The sequence below is a fragment of the Lagopus muta genome, chromosome 3 (assembly GCF_023343835.1).
Source record: "Lagopus muta isolate bLagMut1 chromosome 3, bLagMut1 primary, whole genome shotgun sequence".
NCBI lineage: Eukaryota > Metazoa > Chordata > Aves > Galliformes > Phasianidae > Lagopus > Lagopus muta.
The window spans coordinates 77957118-77977671 of record NC_064435.1 but is presented as its reverse complement, the minus strand read 5'-3'; the positions used below and the strand labels follow the sequence as shown (position 1 = coordinate 77977671).

Here is a 20554-nt window from a genome sequence, read left to right as displayed (position 1 = left end):
GCTGCCACTTACTTTGTGTAAGAGTTTGTTATGATTATATGCTGATGAACCAACCACTGGAAGTTACTACTTTTGCCTCAACATGGTTTGTTGCTTTAGGGAACTATTCTAGCCTCCTTTCCTTTCCTTATAAAAAGCTGTTTTACAGGTTAATTTTCTAGCAGAGGCTTGCTGCTCTTGAGTGACATGAAGCAGAAAGTGGTGTAGGGGGGTTGCAAGAGTGGCCAGTTTGAGGCTTGGAGGTCTGAAATGCAGCAGCCTTGACTTATATCAGCCGTGTCTTGGTTCTAGTGCCAAACATCAAGAGTTTCTGCATCCATCAGTTGGGTTGTGTTGTGTTTTTAGTTTAAGATATTTTTCTGTTTAAGGATTTCTAATTTACTTTTTTCACTGAAACATGAAAAGAGGTTAAAAAAACAAAAACAAAAACAAACAAAAAACAAAACAAAAACAAAAAAAAACCCCAAACATAGATTATAAAAAGATAACCTTCAGTAGGAAGGTGTATTTCAGATAACGTTCCATATGTGAGACATTTTCAAGGTACAGATCTCTGTTGGATCCTGTTTCAAAGCAGATGACAGCTACCAGCATTTTTTGGTCTAACATTGTACTAGCAAAACTCAAATAAGTGTAACAGCCAAATAAATATACTGGCGGTATAATTAAGTCATTTTTGGTGTTTGGGAGGTGTTGATTAAGAATTGAAGACTAAAAATTTAATCAATATTAACTTAGGGTTGATTTAGTAAAGGTATAATTAGAAATTGTGTTGATGTATTGAAACCTCCCTAAGGCTGGAGGGGAAACTTGTTTAAGAGAGAAAAACTAATAACTAAAATAGCTTTTTTTCCCTGTCTGGAATGTTTATTTTGATTTACTATTGCTTCTGAAGCCAAAGAATAAATAGTAGCAGAGAAAAGGTACCGTGTTGTTTTTTTTGTTTGTTTTTTTTGTTTTTTTTTTTTTTCATAGTAAACTGTGTCTATTTTTATAGGTTAAGGAAACAATATCAAGTTCTAATTTAGGAGAGAATTGAGATAGTTAGTTATTTGTTATTCATATCATCTTAAAATTAATCTTTTAATGTATCATGGGATGTTTCGGTTTTCGTTTTGCTGTTGAAGGACAACAAATCAGTAAAGGATGATGGGAATGAAGCTATTTTGTGGTTTTGAGCACACTTGCAAACAGAATATCTAAATCAGGCAGTTCTACTGGAAAAGTCCTTTGATTTTATTTCTTGGAGAGGTCAAGAGTAGGTAAAAAGTATATCTGTAAAAAATGAAAGGCTGCTATTGTTACTGCATGCTTTTTCCCATATTAAAAAAGACTAAAACTAAATAGATGTAAATCAACTCTGTGGGCAGAGTGAATTTGCAGCGAGTTATAAACCGCTCGTTTTCCTTACCTTTTTAAGGCATTGTGGATAGAAGATTAAAGCTATTAGAATGACTGAAAAGTTTCAAAGTTGCTCTAAGTTCTACATAGCTGTAACATTGGTCTTTGTGATTTTTCAAAATGAAATACTTAGAGGGAGAGGGGAAGAAAGGTGAGCATGATGGTTTGAAAATGTGCAGTGACAATCTTCCAGGCTTATTTAAAATTATCCAGCAGGTGAAGTGCAATTCTTGGCCAGCGTTGAGATGGGACCCTTGGTGCAGACTGGTCCCACCAAAAAGATACTCACTCTTCACATCCTGTGTTGCTGCTGACATGCCTTCAACAGCTGAATATTCAGGATAAGGAGAGAAATGATTTCATATGAAACTATGTTGGCTTGCTGGACTTCTTGGTAATTTCAGGTCAGAAGCACCCGCCCAGAGACTGGCAGCTTTGCCTCCTAGCAGCCTTGGGGAGGATGTCACTGCTGACTAGCTGGGGCATCTGTGAGAGTCTGCTGCTTGCCATGGCAGCTGCAGCAGGAAAAAAAATGCAGCACGGCTAGAATCCTACACATAACGATTACAATTATGTTTATAACCTGATTCAAGTATAAAGGTTGTGGGGCAACTTCTGTACCCGTACTGTTTCAGGGGAAATTTTTTGTAATCACTAGCTGTTCTTTTAGACTAATGCAACTTTAAAAGCCTCCACTTTATTTTCTTATGGAGATAAATAAAACATCAGAAACATCAAATAGCTATAATCTAACATGACACACATTAATTGAATCAATCAAGTATTTAGTGCTGTGAAAGCAGCACTTTGTCAATATAACTGCAGGAGTCAAATCAGAGACCTCCTCTCTGAGTGTACCTCTCAGGAGATGTTTATTCCTCGTTCACTTCACCACGGCTGATATAGTTGAAAACTTCATATTCCAATTCTCAAACTTTGGGCCACGTGTGCTGGTTGCTAAGTGTAAAGAAAACCAAGGGACTTGGTTTGAGGGACTTTATTGTCTGGCAGTCTGTGCAGTGGAACATATGGGCAGGGAAGCAACCTTTTTATTGTAAATAATTTCTTCCATGAAGGAAAACATAGGAAGCACTTCTGAAGAGTTTATGTGGAGATGAGAGGAGTATTCCCACGGCTTGTGCATCACCCTACGTGGCTCTAAATGAGTAACAGGGAAACAATTTCAGAATAACTTATTCATTTTGGTTGCAGTGGTTACGTTTTTTTTTTCCTGCCATTCAGAGATCCAGAGAGCTGCTTTCTTACTGTTAACCAGTTACTGTACATTGCTACCTTTTAGCTATGTATTCAGTACTAAAGAACCGAACTGACCTTCTTTTACTTAAGTGGAAATCTTTGCTAATGGTTATTCTCTTCTCAGTATTTCAAACTTCTCAAGATTTTTTTTCTGCTGTCCCTTCTTTAATGACATGCAGAAATCCTTTGTGTCACGCTATAAATCACACATCACCTTCTTTGTATTTTTGCTCTTTTTTCAGCTCTCCACACAATATATGTAATCAGATACATTCTTTTTTTTCCTGAAATTAATATGGGTGGCTCTTGGATTTATATTGCCTTAAGGCACATTGTTATTTTGAATATATTCGCATAATGCCACTAACAGAAATAAAGTGAGATTTGACATCAGTGCCACAGAAGTGGTTTCATTCATAAAGTTCTTGTAGCGCTCTCACTTTTCACTCCTATACAAGACTTCTGATGTCTGTAGTTATTATACTTGCTGTACTGCTGTACTGGTAAACTGATACTACTTATTTAAATACAAATTCATTCACAAACAGTGAAATTGTACAGTGTGAACAAATACTGCTTTAAAACATTGAAAGAGGGAGACTTTGGTTGATGCAACATAGCTTAATTTTAATTTAAATTTTCCTCCAACAGAAAAGAATATCTGTGTCCTACACACAACAATCTTTCCTCGATTGCTACCACATTATCCCAGAAATTGCCAGACTGTGACATTTCAAAAAGCCCTTAATTCTTCCTCGAAGTGAAGAAGCATCTAGCATTGTATTCAGTCACAGCTTATTGAAAATGGATCTTTTCGTTCACCAGACATTTTTAAAACTCATTCAGAATGCTTTGGTAATAGGCTATTATTATGTATCTATTATTCTATTTATATTGATACAGGTCATCACTGTGATTATGTAGATGGGCAAATCTTTGACGATGGGGATTGGGAAACTCCAATTCTCTTGTTCTGTCGTCTAAACCAAAATCAGTGGGTCATGTGACAAATGGAATGTGTTTCTGTTTATAGCTTACTCAACAGTGCCTTCTGTACACTGAAGTTGAAAGCTTCTTTTTCTGGTTTGTTTTAGCACGCAATGATGCTTCCTGTCCTCACTCACCATATTCGCTACCATCAGTGTCTGATGCATTTGGACAAGTTGATAGGCTACACTTTTCGAGATAGGTGCTTGCTGCAGGTAAGATGTGCAAAAAATAAACTGCTTGCTGTTTTGTCTTCGTCAAATTATTTTGTCTGTAATCCCATCTTCTATATAAAGTCACAGAAATGAACTGCTTTGACATAGCTTGAAAATAGTCGGTCATTTGCACTGCAGATCTTTCAAAGCATTAGTTATCCCAACAGTTCTTTTGAATAAATTAGAGGCATCTAGGCATACCCCTATCTTTGCTCAGTGATAGGCCTGAATTTGAATGAATGTTAGAATGATCCATCTGGACACCTACCTGTGCAATCTGCTTTAAGCAAGGGTGTTGGACTCGATCTCTAGAGATCCTTTCTAACTCTTGCAATTTTGTAATGTATTTTTAAATAATCAAATGCAGTTGCATTTAAAGGAAGTCAGCAAAGCTGGTAAGCAAAAAAGTTAGGGCAAATTGGCAATTCATGCTTTCTTCTTCAAAGCTAATTTATTTCTTTTTAAAAAAAACTCACAACCTTACTGGAAGTTAATTAGGTAAAGTGATGATTGAGCGTGTCACTTCTTTCTGACATCTGAAATCATACGTCCTACATTTAAATTACTGGAACCAAGCTAGTAATTTACGACTTCACTCTGTAGCCTTTCTTCAGACTAAAAACTAACAATTATTAGGTACCAATCTAATATTTTATTTTTTTTTTTTATGCCTAAGACATTTTTGTGTGTGTTATGTTATAGCTTGCCATGACTCATCCAAGTCATCACTTAAACTTTGGAATGAATCCAGACCATGCCAGAAATTCCTTATCCAACTGTGGGATTCGACAGCCAAAGTATGGAGACAGGAAAGTTCACCATATGCATATGAGAAAAAAAGGTATGGATTACACCACTACCACTTCCTATCGCTTCATCCTTAGTCAGTAAAAAGAAGTTCCGTTATTGTTTCATTGGCCATTGCTCTTCTGAGCTCACTTCAGTGAAATATTTCAATGGTTCTGCACAGAAACCAGTGAAACCTTTCTAAATGATTAAATTTTGGAGATTAGTTAACAAATGATTAGCTGTGAAAAAGCAAGGGTGATAAATGATGTATTTTCTTTGATTTTTGGCAAGTATTGTTTTCTTAGTTTGCTTTTCAATACGGTAAACATCCTGGAGGTGATTTCAGTACAAGTATTTTCCTAATGTGAGAATACATGGTCTGTGCTGCAGAGTACTCTTTACCACTTAAAAATACATTCAGATGTAATTAACTTAATTGTTTACTGTTTACGTAATGTTTGGCATGTCCTTCCTTGCTGGCTTTCTGTCTTACTTTCTGAACACAAACATATGAAAGCATCTTGTAGTGATTCTATGGTCAGTTAGGCAGAGTGCATCTGTGAAGACAGTACTCACTGTAAGTAAGCTCTGTAAATAATAGGAAGATCTTGTGTTACAGGTATTACAAGGCAACATTTTGGGTAATTACTTTCTAAGTCTATTTGAATTGCATTAGAGGTGGTTTGTTTAATAGCACATTGTTTATATTTCTAGGAATAAACACCCTGATAAATATTATGTCCCGTTTGGGACAGGATGATCCAGCTCCTTCCAGGTAATAATAATTATTGATTTTAGATTTGTAGAGGATATTGATTACATTCTATGTTTGCAAGGAGAGAAACTGTTTTAAAAAGAGGTGTTTAGAAAAATCTATGAACTTATTGTTAGTAAGAGCTTTGGAAAATAATTTTAATGGAAAATCCTTTTGAATTAACTTTTTGGGGATATGCTGAAGTTTGTAAAGCAGTGATATAGTAAATGTTTGGTGATACCTGCAGAGACCTCCTGAGTAAGGTTTTAAAGAGAAATTGTAGAACTAGCTGTTATCCTTGAGGTGAGGAAAACTAAAATGCTATCTTTTGCTTTCTGCAGAATGAAAAATAAGATTTGTTGCTATTGTTACCATTTCTGTAAATTGGATTCTCTATCACCTTTCCTCATAGCAGTACTTTCCTGGCATGGCATCTTGTTAACATGAGTGTGACGTCCAGTCTGGGCTTCACTGGTGTACTGTTCCAATTTAAAGGCATGCATAAACAGATAACGACAAAAAGCTGAATTGTTGGCATTATTTAATAACGTTTAAACAACCACTAAGAATTCTGTGCAAATAAATAGCCACAGACACCGTATGTAGCCAAACTGAATAAACAAAGCTGACAGAGATAATGCAAGAAGCAGTTGTTGGCACGTTTAGATTTCACATACTAAAGGATAGAGGGTATATTGGTTAACTAATGTTATAACTTGGTCTTTAAATAGTCATCGTTTTGGAGGAAGCTGGGGAGTGGGAGAAGTTGAATTTTGAATAAATGATTGTTGTAGTCTTCTCCAAATGCTGTTTCAGCTAGACCGTGCCCTTTTCTTTGGGAGTCAATCTCAAGCTTCTTTCATCTCTTTTAGAGCAAAATGAGATAAGGCTAAATTGCATTGATTCTCATGAAATAATACCAGATATAAAATCCTGCATCGGAAAGATGTATTTTCTGCTGTGGTGCAATGTGATGTAATTGCTGTATTCATCACACTTTGTTGTTAACAGCATAGGTACTTGAATTCTTTCAGCCCATAACAAAGGCCTGCTGTTTCAGAAGGCACATAAACTATGTAATTGTTGAGGGGATGCAAATTATTGTCAAAGCTGTCAAACACTTGAGAAATATTGAATTTAAAAAAAAAAGTGAAATCCTGTGGCTGTGGCTTTGATTCACTTACAATCACATGTGTAGTCCATATGATGCTGCTTACATGCCTCAAGATATAGAGCAGAAATTTGTTTATATTTGGAGACAAAGTTGAATTCTTTTTCAGTTGTTGTGTCCTGTTTGTTTTATAAGTAAATGAAACTTCATGTAAAACAAAGGAAAAACATGGGCAGACATAAAAGAAAGGAAAAACATAGGGAATATAAAGTTCTACTAGCTTTGTAGCATCTATGAATGCGTCTTCTTGTCCAGTAGTTTTTCCTCTTGAGCTCGAAGGAAATTACAGAAAGCAGGATAGTGTTCGTGTCTGTATGGTATTTTAAAGTACCATGAAAAATGAAAGCATTTTTACTCCCTGGTAGCTCACCCATACCAACAGATCTGTTGCAGAATCATCACACCCTGCAGGTGTTGATGTTAATTACGTTTGCTTCCCTAGTTGCACGTAGAAAACTGGAGGTGGTCATTTGTTTCAATTGCCTGATGTCCTCTGCTGGACAAGGCAGCTCAATCTCAGTACGGTACTGCAGAATGCCAATCAACAGAATGCCAACGCTGTTTCCTCTCTATGTTTCTTAAGCTCTGATGCTGTCTTAGAATAGAATGTAGGAAAATTTCAAAGACAGTGGAGTCACTCATCAGTTTCATGATTTATGTGGTTTTCCTGCTTTGGAAAAGATTGTGCATGCTTAAAGTGTGGCAGAAGGCTGTAAGAGTGGTTATTCATGTCCGGCTAGCAAGGAACTCAATGTTGTTCTAGTTATACTATGTAAATAACCAGCATATGATATTTAACTGATAGTAAAAATACCTAAAAAATACTTTTTTCAGGATTAACCACAATGAACGTTTAGAATTTCTGGGAGATGCTGTGGTGGAGTTCTTAACAAGGTAAATGGGGAATTCTTAAATAGCCCTCATTTTTGTATGTTATTCTCCTACCATTTGATTTATTTAGCTTTGTAGTGCATGCTTCACTACAGTCCATGTTGGCAGTCCCTTGATGTTCTAGCTGCACATCTACAAACTCCTGTCGAAAATGCTTCTAGTGCTGCTGATGGAAAAACCATTTACGTTTCATGGAGTGTGCTTTAAATTTTAGGTTATTAAAAATCAGTATTTCAACTGCAGACAAGTTGAAGTTCTTAAAATTTCTTACAAAAAAGATTTTTAAGATGTGTTTTTAAGATTTTTGTTTTCATGGGTTCTTTTTCTCTAGCTGCTAGTGAGGAACATTTACTGGTAATATTGAATGTATTGCAGTTCTTAATTTCTAGCTATTAGGATTATGTTGAGGACAAATCTAAATTACTTAGAAGTAATAGCAAAAAATCATGGTTCATCAAAATTGCTCCAGTTTGGGTCCATTCAAGTACTCAGAAATTAGTGAATAATACAGAGATAATGTAAAAGTTGCCTTCACTGTTTTTTTTTTGTTTTTTTTTTTTTTAGTGCAACCAATTTGCACAAAATAAAGATTATTATCCATTTTGACTGCTTTGTTTTACCATTGTTAATGAGGGAATAGTCTTGTTTGCATAAAGAAAAGCTTTACAGTAAGTCTGTGATAAAAATAACCAAATTGCTCATATCTCCATTCACTATTAGACTCCACTAGCCATTAGCTGCTCAGTATTAAAAGCTTCTACTCTATAAAGGTCTTTGCTGCCCTTAAAACCCATGGCCTTTTCTCTCACAGAAAAGTACAGGCTGATAAGATGGAAGACTTAGTAAATGAATTGTCTTACATTTTTCATTGTCTTTCTTCATCAACCATTGCTTGACTTTGAGCTAACTTTTGTCTCAATTAAGAAAAGCTGCATTTCTATTCAATAAAGCATGTAAGCACCTATTTAAATTTGAGGCTTTATTCCCCAACACAACGTCAGTATTCTACTTTTGTGAGTTATGATCCTTGATAAGATTGCCTCTGAGTTCCACAGTAATTTTTGTTCTTAAATTTTGTACCCTTCTGCAGATTCTTCCTTTTCTTGTGGATTAATGAAACATCGGTAGGGGAACACTAATTATTCATCCAGTTGTGGGATGCTGTCTCTAACTTTTCTGACATGGGTTAGATAGCCATACAATGAGAGTCAGAATCAGTTATTCTTTAATCAGGTCTTGTTTGTATCACTGCATTTGTTTTGTTTTTGTTCTATGAAGTATCTTACTTTTATGATGATAAATGTTGTTAAAGGCAATTGGAAGCCTGTGATTTTTCACTCATTTTTCTGTTTATGATGTTAATGACTTTACAGATATGGTAAATATAGACTGTTGATTTCTGTTTTTTAGTGTCATTAGCATCTGTTCAATGCTGTTGTTTTTAAGCAACCTGTTTTTGCTGGCATTTAAGAGCAGTTATTTGCTAATAATATCCTATATGTAGGGTATCATAGTATCCTATGATACTGTATCCTCAGTATCATCAGTAAAGCACTGTAGTCATGGTCTTCAACCTGCACTGTACCCATCTGCTTTGCTCCTCAACATCCTCTGTCTGTCAGCCTTGCTGGGCCCACTGCTGCTAGACCTTCAGATGATGATGTTGGTTGTCATTGCAGGGGTTTGGAAATTATATGCTGTCTGGTAAAGAATCAGAACTCTTCCTTCCCGACTCTCTCTGCTACTCAGTCAATGTTATTGAGAAATGTTTTAATATTTGATTTTCTTTACCTTCAAGTGGTGTTTCTACCTAGGAACTGATGGGAAAGCAGTTTTCTGTAAAGACATATGTGAATCATCTTTAACCGAGTGCTGCCAGCACCTGATTTGATTTTGTTTTGCCAGTGTCCACTTGTACTACCTGTTTCCCACTCTGGAGGAAGGAGGATTAGCTACGTACCGCACTGCTATAGTTCAGAACCAACATCTGGCCATGTTGGCTAAGGTATGCTCCTGTAATTCACATGTCTGTATTTGAAACCCGTATCCACGATTATTAGTGCTTGAGTTGCTTCTTGAAGGATCTGTCTTCTTCAAGTATCAATCTTTGCAATTTTTTGTGCACAAGGTTTGGTATACAAGAGCTTTATTCAATGTGGAAGTACTCTAAAAGCAGGTTTTTAGGAAGAGTAATTGAGTAATTTTTTGCTAGCAGAATAGGTTTTCAGGATGCTTAGCTGAAGTTGTCTCTGTATTTAACTACTTCAGCACAAATGGCAAAACTGATAACAGAAAGGTAGTGGGAGTGAAAGGGAAACCCTAACAACCTGGCTGACTGTAAAGGAACTGCCTGATAGAATATGGCAGTAGGCAGTAGTGACAGTGTAGAGATTGAGAGGAAGGGATCATTTTGTCCACTCCACAACTTAGGCCTTTACCTTCAAATTTACTGTGAACTGTGAAAGAGTGATATGTTAGAAAGTGTTCTAGTAAAGAAAATCATCGAAGAAACTGAGTAGCCCCTGAATTTCATTTCATTCTGTGAATGACGGAAGCTTTTCTTTACATTTCTGCATGATACTGGTGTGTGGAAATTTGGCATATGAAGCTGAATAGGTCTGTGTTTGTAGACAGTTTGGTAGCATTTTTATAAAGGCTAGACTGAGGCTTAGTGGTGTAATATATTACTCTATGCATATGTGCACACATCTTCCCACCCCCCAACTACTCCGCTGTGTATTGCAGATGGTTTTCAAGTCTCTTTTAATCTTGTCTGTTCATACTCACATAATAATTTAAACAAGCTTATACAGTCTTGAGATTTTGGCAAAAAAACTGCATGATTTCTATCATGCCTTTTTGCTGAAACCTCAGGAGAAATGCAAAGTAGGGAATGAACACAATCATTTTCCTCCAAAGCTTTCTTTAATGATTTAGATAGACATGAATTGATTGAAAAACAGTTCAATTGGGGCTTTGTTTTTAAAAATGGTATTAAACTGTCTGACAGTTGAATTTATTTTTTAAAACTAACATCAAGCGAGTTCATATATTCTTCAAGTTCTGTTCACAGTATTTGTCATTCTCAATGGTCTACCTCTGAAAATTTGTGACATTATTTTAAACTCTATTTGTATTAGATAGAACTGGAAGTATTTGAAAAATCTGTACGTTCCTGTGCATTTTATGTGACCTTGATTTCTTGCCCTTTAACCCAAGGAGTATCATGTTGTGTTCCGTTTACTTCCTCAATAGCATTCTCAACTCCTTAAGTTCTCTTAAGTCTATGGAATGCTATTTTAATTGAAGGTCAGATGATAAATTTTTGTAGCTTCCAAGGGAAGTTGTAGCAGAAATGTTAAAAATGATCTGAGGCCTTTGTCTTAATCAGAAATAGCAGATAAAACATGCAAAATGTGCTGAATGCAATCTCTGAAACTGGAGCTAGGATATTGGAGGAAAGAGTTAATACAAACAAATGAAAGTAGTCTTTAAGTAGTTTAAATTCATTATAAAGAAGCTAATATTCCACTTCGTTGCTGTCTATAGCAAGTGCTTCCTGCACTGTGTAAAGTGGTAAATGGTGGTTCCTTCTGTTCAGGATCAGTGAAAAGGCAATTGCTCACTGAAAATGGAAGACTTCTTTTTTTCAAATTGAAGTGTGTCTAAAACTACACATCCCAAAACCTTAGCTTGTTCACTTTTACCTCTTAGATATGCTCTGGAAAGACAAAGTTCAAAGTTAATGAGGAATCAATCAGTAGCAACTTGCACCCATTTGAGAAGTACCTATTCTCATACAAATTTTGCAAGATGTGTGATTCTCCTCCTTAAAAATCTCAATAATGGGCTTGTGTCAAAAAGATGAATACAGAAAGAGGAGCTAGTAGCTCTGGCCTGCATTTCTATAGCAGAATTATCATATATTATATAAGGTATCTTACTTACTACCTAAGATTCTGACTGGCAAGCAGAATTATGGCTTATGAAACATGAATGTTAATGTTGTTCAGTTGAAGGGAAAAAGAAAGCTAGGTGGCACTGTGGATTAAAATATCATTTTTCACCTTTCAATGCCCAGAGGCTTTTGGTATTACCACCTGTTGAAATTCATAAAGGAATAAGTCAGATGTTTACTGGATTGTATCTACCAGAGTTCCCATTCTCTCATCCTCTTCCTGTAGGAGCATAAAGTCCCGTTCTCTTGAATGCCCCCTTGGCATTTCTGAAAGCAAAGCCTGCGGGGGCTAACTAACAGCAAGAAACATGGCATGTTTTAACATCCGTCTGATATCAGATGTTTTTTGTCACACTCTTAGCCTTCCTTATGAGCTCCTTCTTAAATCTAACTAGTAACATGCTTTGCTCTGGATTCCCTTGAAACTTTGGTTGGGTAATTCCTGGCTTTCTCTCAGTATTGCGCTGTTTGCCTCTTGTAAACAAAGTGTTCTAATTTTATCTTTAAAGTCTATGTCTGAGCTGAAACTATGGAGAAACTATGGAGCTTTAATGTTCCCTCAAATCCAGGTGCTATGTAATAGCATTGTAATTGAGCTCTAGTGACCAGCACTTATACTCTTGGGTATTTATAACCATCTATTTGACTCTTTTACATGTTCTGCAGAAGCTGGAACTAGATCGATTTATGCTTTATGCTCACGGTCCAGACCTTTGCAGGGAATCGGATCTCCGCCATGCCATGGCCAACTGCTTTGAAGCCCTAATAGGTAAAGCACATGTTTCTGTGTATGCAAATAGCTCTGTTTTGTTATGTCTGCATAGCATGTAGGTCTGTCCTGAGTAGTGCTTGTAAGAGTAGGTAACACTAAAGCCTAAATTTGTCATCTCTTCTCATTTCTTGTGCATATACCATGTGTGTAACACTATGAACGTGCAGTATTATATAGGAGAATCTCATCTTCAGTGTTCTGCTTCCCACATACAGAATATGCACTCATTTCATGATGTTGTGGTGTGGCATTTCCACCTGTCGCTGCAGGACTCCACCACTCATGCACCACTGAGGACTGGCATGTGCAGTTTTCTGGGAGGAAGCAGTTTGTCCACCATCACCTGTCAGGATGGAATCTCACTGCTTCCATTAGTATTTGCACAGACCTGCAAGCAGGGAGTCCTGCTTCAGCCCTGACATTTAATCTGTGGTTTGCTTTCAGAATACAGCAGTCCACCATTTCCTCTGTGCCCTGATCACCTGTGGGTTAAGCGTGACATTTGTCCAGTAATTGTTTTGGTTTTTTGTCTTTCCGTTTTTCATTTTTCTTACAAATAAAAAAGCATGGCAATATGTCATTAAGCTACTAAAACCCACTAGCTGAGGATGAAGGGGAATTGGGTCAAATTTGCTGCTGGTCAGGAGGATGTTGATCAGTGACTGTCTGTGATAAATTTACATGGGAGAAGTCAGGGGTGCCTGAACTCAGTTACTGAAATCAGGAAAAAGAAAGGGAGAAATCTGCTTATGTCCACACGAGTTCTATTTTAAGTAGCTTTTTTTAATAAATGCATTCGATTGTATGAAACAACTCAAACTTGACTATGAGTATGATTTATTTTCATATTCGTACAGATGTACTGTATGTGATACTAACTATGGTAAAGGCTTAACTATGTTCTAGGTCTTTACATTCTATCCAGGCTCTCAAAGCTTTTTGTTCTGCTTTGAAAAAAAGATCACAGCAGGCTTAGATGGCAAGTTTTGTGTGTTCTGCCTTGGGCCAAATTGTATTTCATCTTATCAAGAAATGAGAGTTGTCATTTTAACTCTTTTGCTTTCTGTGGGGTGCTTTGATCTTTAATTTAAAAATAAAAAATGGAAAAAAGAATAAACAACATAATAAAAAAAACACAGAAAATGAGGTCTAGATATGTATCTTTGGCTTCATTTATGTCCTTCAGTCTGTTTGGGACATGGTAAAGAGGACTATTGGACAAGCATTGAGATTCTATGAGAATTCTGTGAGAGGATAGGCTTGCTGTTTAACATCCAATATGAAATCGTTCATGAAGCTGGTTGAGCAGTAAGTTTTTGTCAGGATCATAGCAAAAATCTGGCCACCTTTCAAAAGGACTGTAAAAATGGACGTGGGGCTTGAAGCACCTACTTGAGAACCCTTCTAGAAGTCTGATGGTTTTTCCTTGTGATGAAAATTGTAAGCAAAAATCTGAGTAGACTGTCTAGGGCCTGCTTGAAATTCAGTGGTTTCATAAAGTGCCTTAGGTAAGACGCTCTTATAAACTCCCAAGCCATGCTCCAGAGTCTAAAGAAAGTGGCTGACCTACTGAGAGCATTAAAAAGGAGGGAAGGGGTGGAAGCACAGTAATGCAGTGTTCTCACTTTGTGGGAACAGTGACTCTGTTGCTGTGCTTCACATAGCTGTATATTTCCTTTGCTTTTAAGCAGATGTGCTTGCAAGGACTAGGTAGAGATTTTCCAAAGCCCTTCTGTAAAATATAATCAGAGGACCAAGAGTTGTTACTAAATTTTAAAAGCTCCTGTGCAGATACAGATTGCATATGATACACACAAAAGGCGTTATTTGCTAGCACAAGTCACACAGTTTGTTATAAACATGCCACTGGAGGGATAGCAAGGACTGAATATGCAGTTAATATTTATATCTGCAAGTAATCTCTAAAAATTGTGAGAGATGCTGTTTCCATTTCAGATAATGTATTGTGATACTGGGGAGGCACTGAAATTTGGAATACTCCTGACATGTTTATATGTAGAATATAACGTTGAAAGTGCAGAGCAAATAAAAACTATTTGCTGCATATTGAAATGTATTTAATGCCTGTCACTGTCTACACGTACGGTATAGACAGCTGGCAAAGTGCAGACTACTTCTAGAAATAGATTGCTTCTGGCCTAATTTGCTTAAACTTTGCTCTTTGGATGTATCTTTTTCTCTCAAAGACTTAACTGTGTCAGCTTTTTCTGTGCGTTTTACAGCCATTGATTTATGCTGGTGTCTAATGTGTTTTAGATTTCTCAAAAAATTGGATATTCTGTTTTGATTATTACCACAGCATGCTGTTACAAAATGTTTGTGGTTAGTATTTTCTAGGTACTAAGTGTGTTATTGGACTTTAACATATTGATCTCCTTATATAGGAGCAGTTTATCTGGAGGGTAGTCTTGAAGAAGCCAAGCAATTATTTGGACGTTTGCTCTTCAATGACAAGGTATTTATGTATTTTTATGACTCTGCTTTCATTTAAAAAAAAAAAATTATCTGGGAATCACAAATGAAGAAGAAGACAGCTGGGACTTAATTCCTAGAAATTAAATTTAATATAGCATATTTATGACAGCAAGTTGTATTGGTTCAGGCACAGAAATTCATGGTGTTCCCTCAGGGATGCTGTGTGTTGGTTGGCTTAGAGAGGGAAGGGTGTGTGGTGTGGGAAACCTGCAGGCTTCCATGCAGTGCTGCTCTGACGAGTGTTTGGTGCTGTGGATCCATTCGGACAGCATAGTTTGGAGAAAGGATGCACATGTTGAGTAATTGTTCTGTTTCATAAGTTAAGGGAATCATATGATCCCCAATAGTTTTAGGTGTATCTTTGAAAAAGGTATTCTGGAATAGGTTAAACACCCTGTTAGTCAGATTCTTTCTTGCACATTTAGTCTTCAGTCACTTTTAGATGGAATTTTCCCCATATAATGACTAAGGGAAATAACCTGTACATTCTGCTGGGACAAAACATGAGGCAGTAATTAGGGGATTAATTACACCATCTTTTCCATCTTGAAAATCTGAAATAACAAACTGTAGTTGAAATTTTGAAGCCTGCTGTCACTCAGTGTTTACAGGCACTTAGAAGCAAGTAATGAAGGAAACCTGTATGAAAGACAAGAGCGAAGAGGGTTTTGTCTTCTTTAATTCCCACTTCAGGTTAAATCAACCTTGCTTCTAAAGAATGCAAATAAAGTTAAACCTGATGCCTGAAAAATTATTTCTTTTTTTTTATTATTTCCTTTAACCACATTCTATTTGGTTCAAGGATTCTTCCTCCTCTTTGACACAAGCTAATTGGGAGAACTACAGGCAGTTTGAACAGCAAATACACGATTTTAAAAATTAGTTTGCCAGCACTATTGAATTTGCAATAAGCAGTGTCAGCATCTGAAATAGTTCAGTATTTCAAGTAATGACATTTTATTTAGTGCTGTGGAATTTGTTAAATGACTCCCTTGAGCATTAAAGGCATCTCTCAATGTTTGCAGGACCTGCGGGATGTATGGCTTAATTATCCACTACACCCACTGCAAGTAAGTGTATTCCTTTCTTTAATAAATTTCATAGCTCTGTTGTATTTTCAGGGATTCTTCTCCATAGGTTTTCAGCATAGTGACATCTCAGAAAATTTTCTAAAAAGTGACCAGAGTAGTGTATGTATTTGCCTTTGTGATCTTTTTGGGTAAGGAACAATCTCTGCCTTTCTTTGGGTTAATCATCCACCTTTCCTTGGCTCACGTTTGATATATAACTGCACTTCTCTTATGATAAATCTAGTGAGATGTAACATCTTGGCATCTGCCTGTTCATCTTCTGCAAGCTGGTGGAAGGGTACAAAAACAGTCTGTGTATGTATTTTGTTAACCTGAAATTAAGACCAAAACTTTAGCAATAGAAAGGCACAATCTTTAAAAGTCTCAAGAGTGTAGTGCTGGATTTTTTTTGTTGTTCATTGTTTCTGTGATTTTAATACCTGTAATTTCAAAGGTATCTGAAAACTGATATATCTTTCATGCATTTATGAAGTGCTCAAGCAGTTAGCTTACAAGGCCAGAAGCTGGGACAACTCATTCTCACTCTGTGCCCCCTGAGTGAATTCTGGATGAGAACTAAAGCAAGTCACAGAACCTCTCTGCACTGTGGCTCCCCATCTTCACATTTTCCAAGCGTGCAGGAGTGCCACCAGAATATCTGTATTCACATTGTGATCCAGTCAGTAAGGTTTTCAGGATCACACAGACATCTAAGAGTGTTTCTTTTATCCAAACAAATCTCTGATGTTTTTTGCAGTCAGTTTGAGTCCTTTGAAACATTTTTTGTAACTACACTCCTCAGCAGGTCACTTTGAGTCCTTCATCTGAAGAATTGCATATAGCTATATGGTTATTGCTATAGTTACATAGATTAGATTAGTAGTAACAAATCTTTTGCAGCAAATCAGTGCACTTGCTGAAGCATTTTAAAACCAACTCTATGCTAGGTATAAGACAAAACTAAACAGAAAAGAGTGTTAGTGAGAAGATAAACTCCCAAGAACATGGCACCAGCAATGCTAAATGGTGACACCGCTTCCCAACAAAACTTTTATTATTCTGAATTTCTTTGTTTTTTTGTTTTATCTTCTTTGCCTCAGTTTTCATAAGGAAGGCTTAGATGCTTTTTTAGAGATTGGATGTAGCATATGCAGCTTGTCATTTCTTACTCCTGCCTTCTGAATGATGAAAGTGTATTTTCTTCCATGTCCCAGAAGCCATCCTAGTTCTCTATGTGTTGGGAAGTGATATGTAGTCTCCTCAGGCTGGCCTTTGAATAGAGCTATCCTGAAAAATTCTTAAAGTGTCTATTACAATATGGCAAATAAGATTCAAATTAAATAATAGTAATTCCATGTGAGATATATAGGACTGTAGGCCTGTAACCTTATCTTTATGAAGCAGTCAAATCAGTGGAAACTATGATTAGGAAAATAATAAGTAAAACAGAAGCAACAACAAAATAGTGAGTTGGTCACTGGTTAGGCAGATTTAAAGGAATGGCTGAAACATAAGAAACGGGTGGATTACAATGACCACATCATACAAGGAATGGAGATCATCATCAGATTTCCCCAGGTATCTTTGTTGAAATACAAGCAGTTCCCATCCACGCTTTAGGGACAAGGAGGAGTGGTGAGGTGGCAGTTGGTTAACAGTACCAAATTATTCAGGGCAGCAGGGATGTCGTGTGGCTGATGAATTGCAGCCTGACAGTCAGGATACAAAAGTCAGTAGCTGTTCTATGAAAAAGAGGATGAAATTCTGCGTAGCCTATGAAAAACAGAGTAGAAGTTCAGTGGTGTTTAAATAAAAAAGCAAACTGAATGTTATCAATTAATTCAAAAGGAACAGAGAACAGACCAAAAAAAACCTAACACCACTTCAAAGAAGTGGTGATAACAGTGTGGCTTGTGTACACTTGGGTATTATCAGGTGTTCTGCTTCACATTTTGAGAAAAGACTATAGTGGAAATGTAAAACATAAAAGATGCTGGGAAGAAAGAACTAGTGAGGCAGCAAAGGTATCCTAAAAAGGATCAAAGGTATGGATGAGCTTCTCTTTGAAAAAAGCAAGTTAAGATTGTGATCTTCAAGCTGGGGAAAGAGATGATGGGAAGTGAGGGCCTGGAAGAGACATCTCCAAAACATGAGTAAATGATCAGTTAGCCATTTGCTCACTGCCTGTTTCAGTACAGGCAGCAGTAGTTCAAAATTGAGTAAGCTGGTTTTTTAGGAAAAAGTAGTGGATCTGGAACATGTTGCTGAACATTTCTGGGAATGCCAAAAGCTTTCATGTGGCAATGATCAAGCTTGTGAAAGAGATTTGCACAAACTACTGTAGATCACTAAGTATGCTTAACATAAAACTTGGCAGTCCTTTGCAGCTGATAGTTGGAGAATTAGATAGTTATCAGGAAAGCCCTTAATATGCTTGCACACTTATTACAAGCATCCTCATCAGAGTGCCTTCTCCTTTAAGGCATTGATATACAAGACAAATGCCTAGGGTGGCTGGAGGAAATGCCTAAGTAACTTACCAGTCCCGGGAAGTTATTTAACAATGTCACACATCAGGGACATCAGACAAGAAAACGATAAGAACACTTAGTGACCTAAAGTGATCATTTTAATTTTCTTGTTTTTGTGATTTTTATATACTTTATTTTTAATACTGAAGTGAGAGAGATAGATTTGTTTTTTCTTGTCTTGCTTCATTGTTACACTATGAGGTAAGACTATGTAAGCAATATCTTATAAATACCTCAAGTGTTGCTTTAAAAAAAAAAAACACACACAACAAATGACAAAACCAGCAAGCAAAAAAATCTCAAGCAAGTTCATCAGACTTTGCAATTTCTTTTAGTGCTAATTATGAATGATAGTAACCCAGAGAAAACTGGATTTTCTCAGTTAAGCTATAACTGAGAAAATGCGTTGTTCACTGTGTTCTTTGACCTTGTTTTACAGAAGATTTGTTTTTCTTTTGAAAAATTCTTGAAATACTTTGAAATATCTTGAAGTACCAGTTTGTCATTACTTGCTTTTCATCTTATTTACAGCTGCAGGAGTCTAATACTGACAGGCAACTCATTGAGACCTCGCCAGTTCTTCAAAAGCTTACAGAGTTTGAGGAGGCAATTGGAGTCATCTTTACTCATGTTCGACTTCTGGCTCGTGCATTCACTCTGAGGACAGTAGGCTTTAACCACCTGACTCTGTGAGTATGTGGCAAAGGCCCTCTTAGAGCTCAGTGCCTCTACTGTTAGTAGACCAAATTGCTTTATTTATTGAGAAACTCTAGGTGATCTGTCTGTTCTCCAGAAGAGAAAGAATAGAAATGTTCACCAGCTTTCTGTGGCTCAGTATCCTGTCTCTGATAATAATCAGTAGTGGAAAATTTGGGAATTCTAAGGGTATTAGAGAACAATCCTGATGTGTCTTCTGAGCTTCCTGGACTGTTGACTTTGGGACATTATTCCTGACACTGTATCAGAACATGCTTGAAGGTACACTTGGTCAGAGGCAAAAAGTAAAGTCATGCTTTTTGGGATAACTACAGCCCTTTATTATATTGTGTGTACATCACATAATGTGCAGCAGGCTTTGGGTGTCTGACTAGAGCTGCTAGACCCTGTTGTAAAGAAAACAGTCGTACCAGCAGATACCTAGTCCAAGCTCTCACATGGGTTTAAACGCTGATCCTTCTTTTTCTTGTGAAGACACAGACCCTTTTTCTCTACTGAAGTCATTGCATTAGTTGCATTGCATTTGCATGCATTGATTTGCTTACTTATAAGAAGTTACAGTTAGAGACTTCATCCCATCACAAACCTGATGTCAGTGGCTGTCCTAGACTGTAATCTAATAACTGTGTTTATCTATAGCTACCCTGATTTGCTGTCCAACTCCAAGTCAGTGTTACAGCAGTTTCTGTTGTGTTTGCATCTCATCAGCGTTAACACTGGAAATTTGTCTTAAACGTGTTTAAAAATAAGTAAGGCTCGCTTTCAGATCTTTCTTTATTTTAATTTGTATATGCATGCTGCTTTTGTTTTTTCCTCCCTGAGTACTTATTGATTTTGCTGCATTGATGTCTCATTTTTCAGAGGCCACAATCAGAGGATGGAATTCCTGGGTGACTCCATAATGCAGTTGGTAGCCACAGAGTACTTATTCATACATTTCCCCGATCATCATGAAGGGCACTTAACGGTGAGACTGCCATCAATCATGCTCTCCGGGAAAGCAAGTGTGGGATGGAGTCTGAAATTATGGAAGTGGCAAGTGAATTATTCTAGATTTGATTAATAAAAGAAGCCCCAGCAACCACTGTTCTTAATAAAACTTGGTTAATTTTAAGTCGTGAGTTGTGCAGTGAGTAGGAAATGGTGATTTATGAGCTCAGCGCAATAATTTCTGTTGTCTGTGGAATCAATAATTTTAAGGATGTCAGTTATAAAATTGAGAAATATGACTAGGTTGTATTTAAAGACGTGTTTAAAACCATTTATTTAAATACACACGTTTTGAACAGAATTTTTTTCATTTTCCATTGAACCTGTAACAAAGTAGCAGGGTTACCTTTCCAGACAAGAAATTCTTACTATCTGTTTTACTATGTTCTACCTATTGCTTTTAATCTGTATCCCCCATAGTAACTTTGGGATTTGGTTTTAGTGTTACAATAATATACACTACTGTAAATATAGGGTTGTAAGATAGGTTGCTTTTTCTCCTGGTTAACTGAATCCTTTAGTACTGCAGCCCATATTAAGTACTATGAGAAGATG

General features: G+C 36.7%; 1 protein-coding gene across 3 annotated transcripts in view; it reads left to right on the top strand.

Annotated features, from left to right (window-relative positions):
- DROSHA (drosha ribonuclease III) overlaps window positions 1–20554 on the top strand; it is a 68255-nt gene that overhangs the window by 35838 nt on the left and 11863 nt on the right. For all 3 annotated transcript variants that reach the window (XM_048938534.1, XM_048938533.1, XM_048938532.1), the window contains 10 exons: window positions 3753–3860; window positions 4563–4701; window positions 5364–5424; window positions 7409–7468; window positions 9371–9470; window positions 12090–12192; window positions 14601–14671; window positions 15717–15761; window positions 18824–18981; window positions 19871–19976. In XM_048938534.1, the coding sequence (XP_048794491.1) occupies window positions 3753–3860; window positions 4563–4701; window positions 5364–5424; window positions 7409–7468; window positions 9371–9470; window positions 12090–12192; window positions 14601–14671; window positions 15717–15761; window positions 18824–18981; window positions 19871–19976 (951 nt within the window). The remainder of the gene's footprint in view (window positions 1–3752; window positions 3861–4562; window positions 4702–5363; window positions 5425–7408; window positions 7469–9370; window positions 9471–12089; window positions 12193–14600; window positions 14672–15716; window positions 15762–18823; window positions 18982–19870; window positions 19977–20554) is intronic.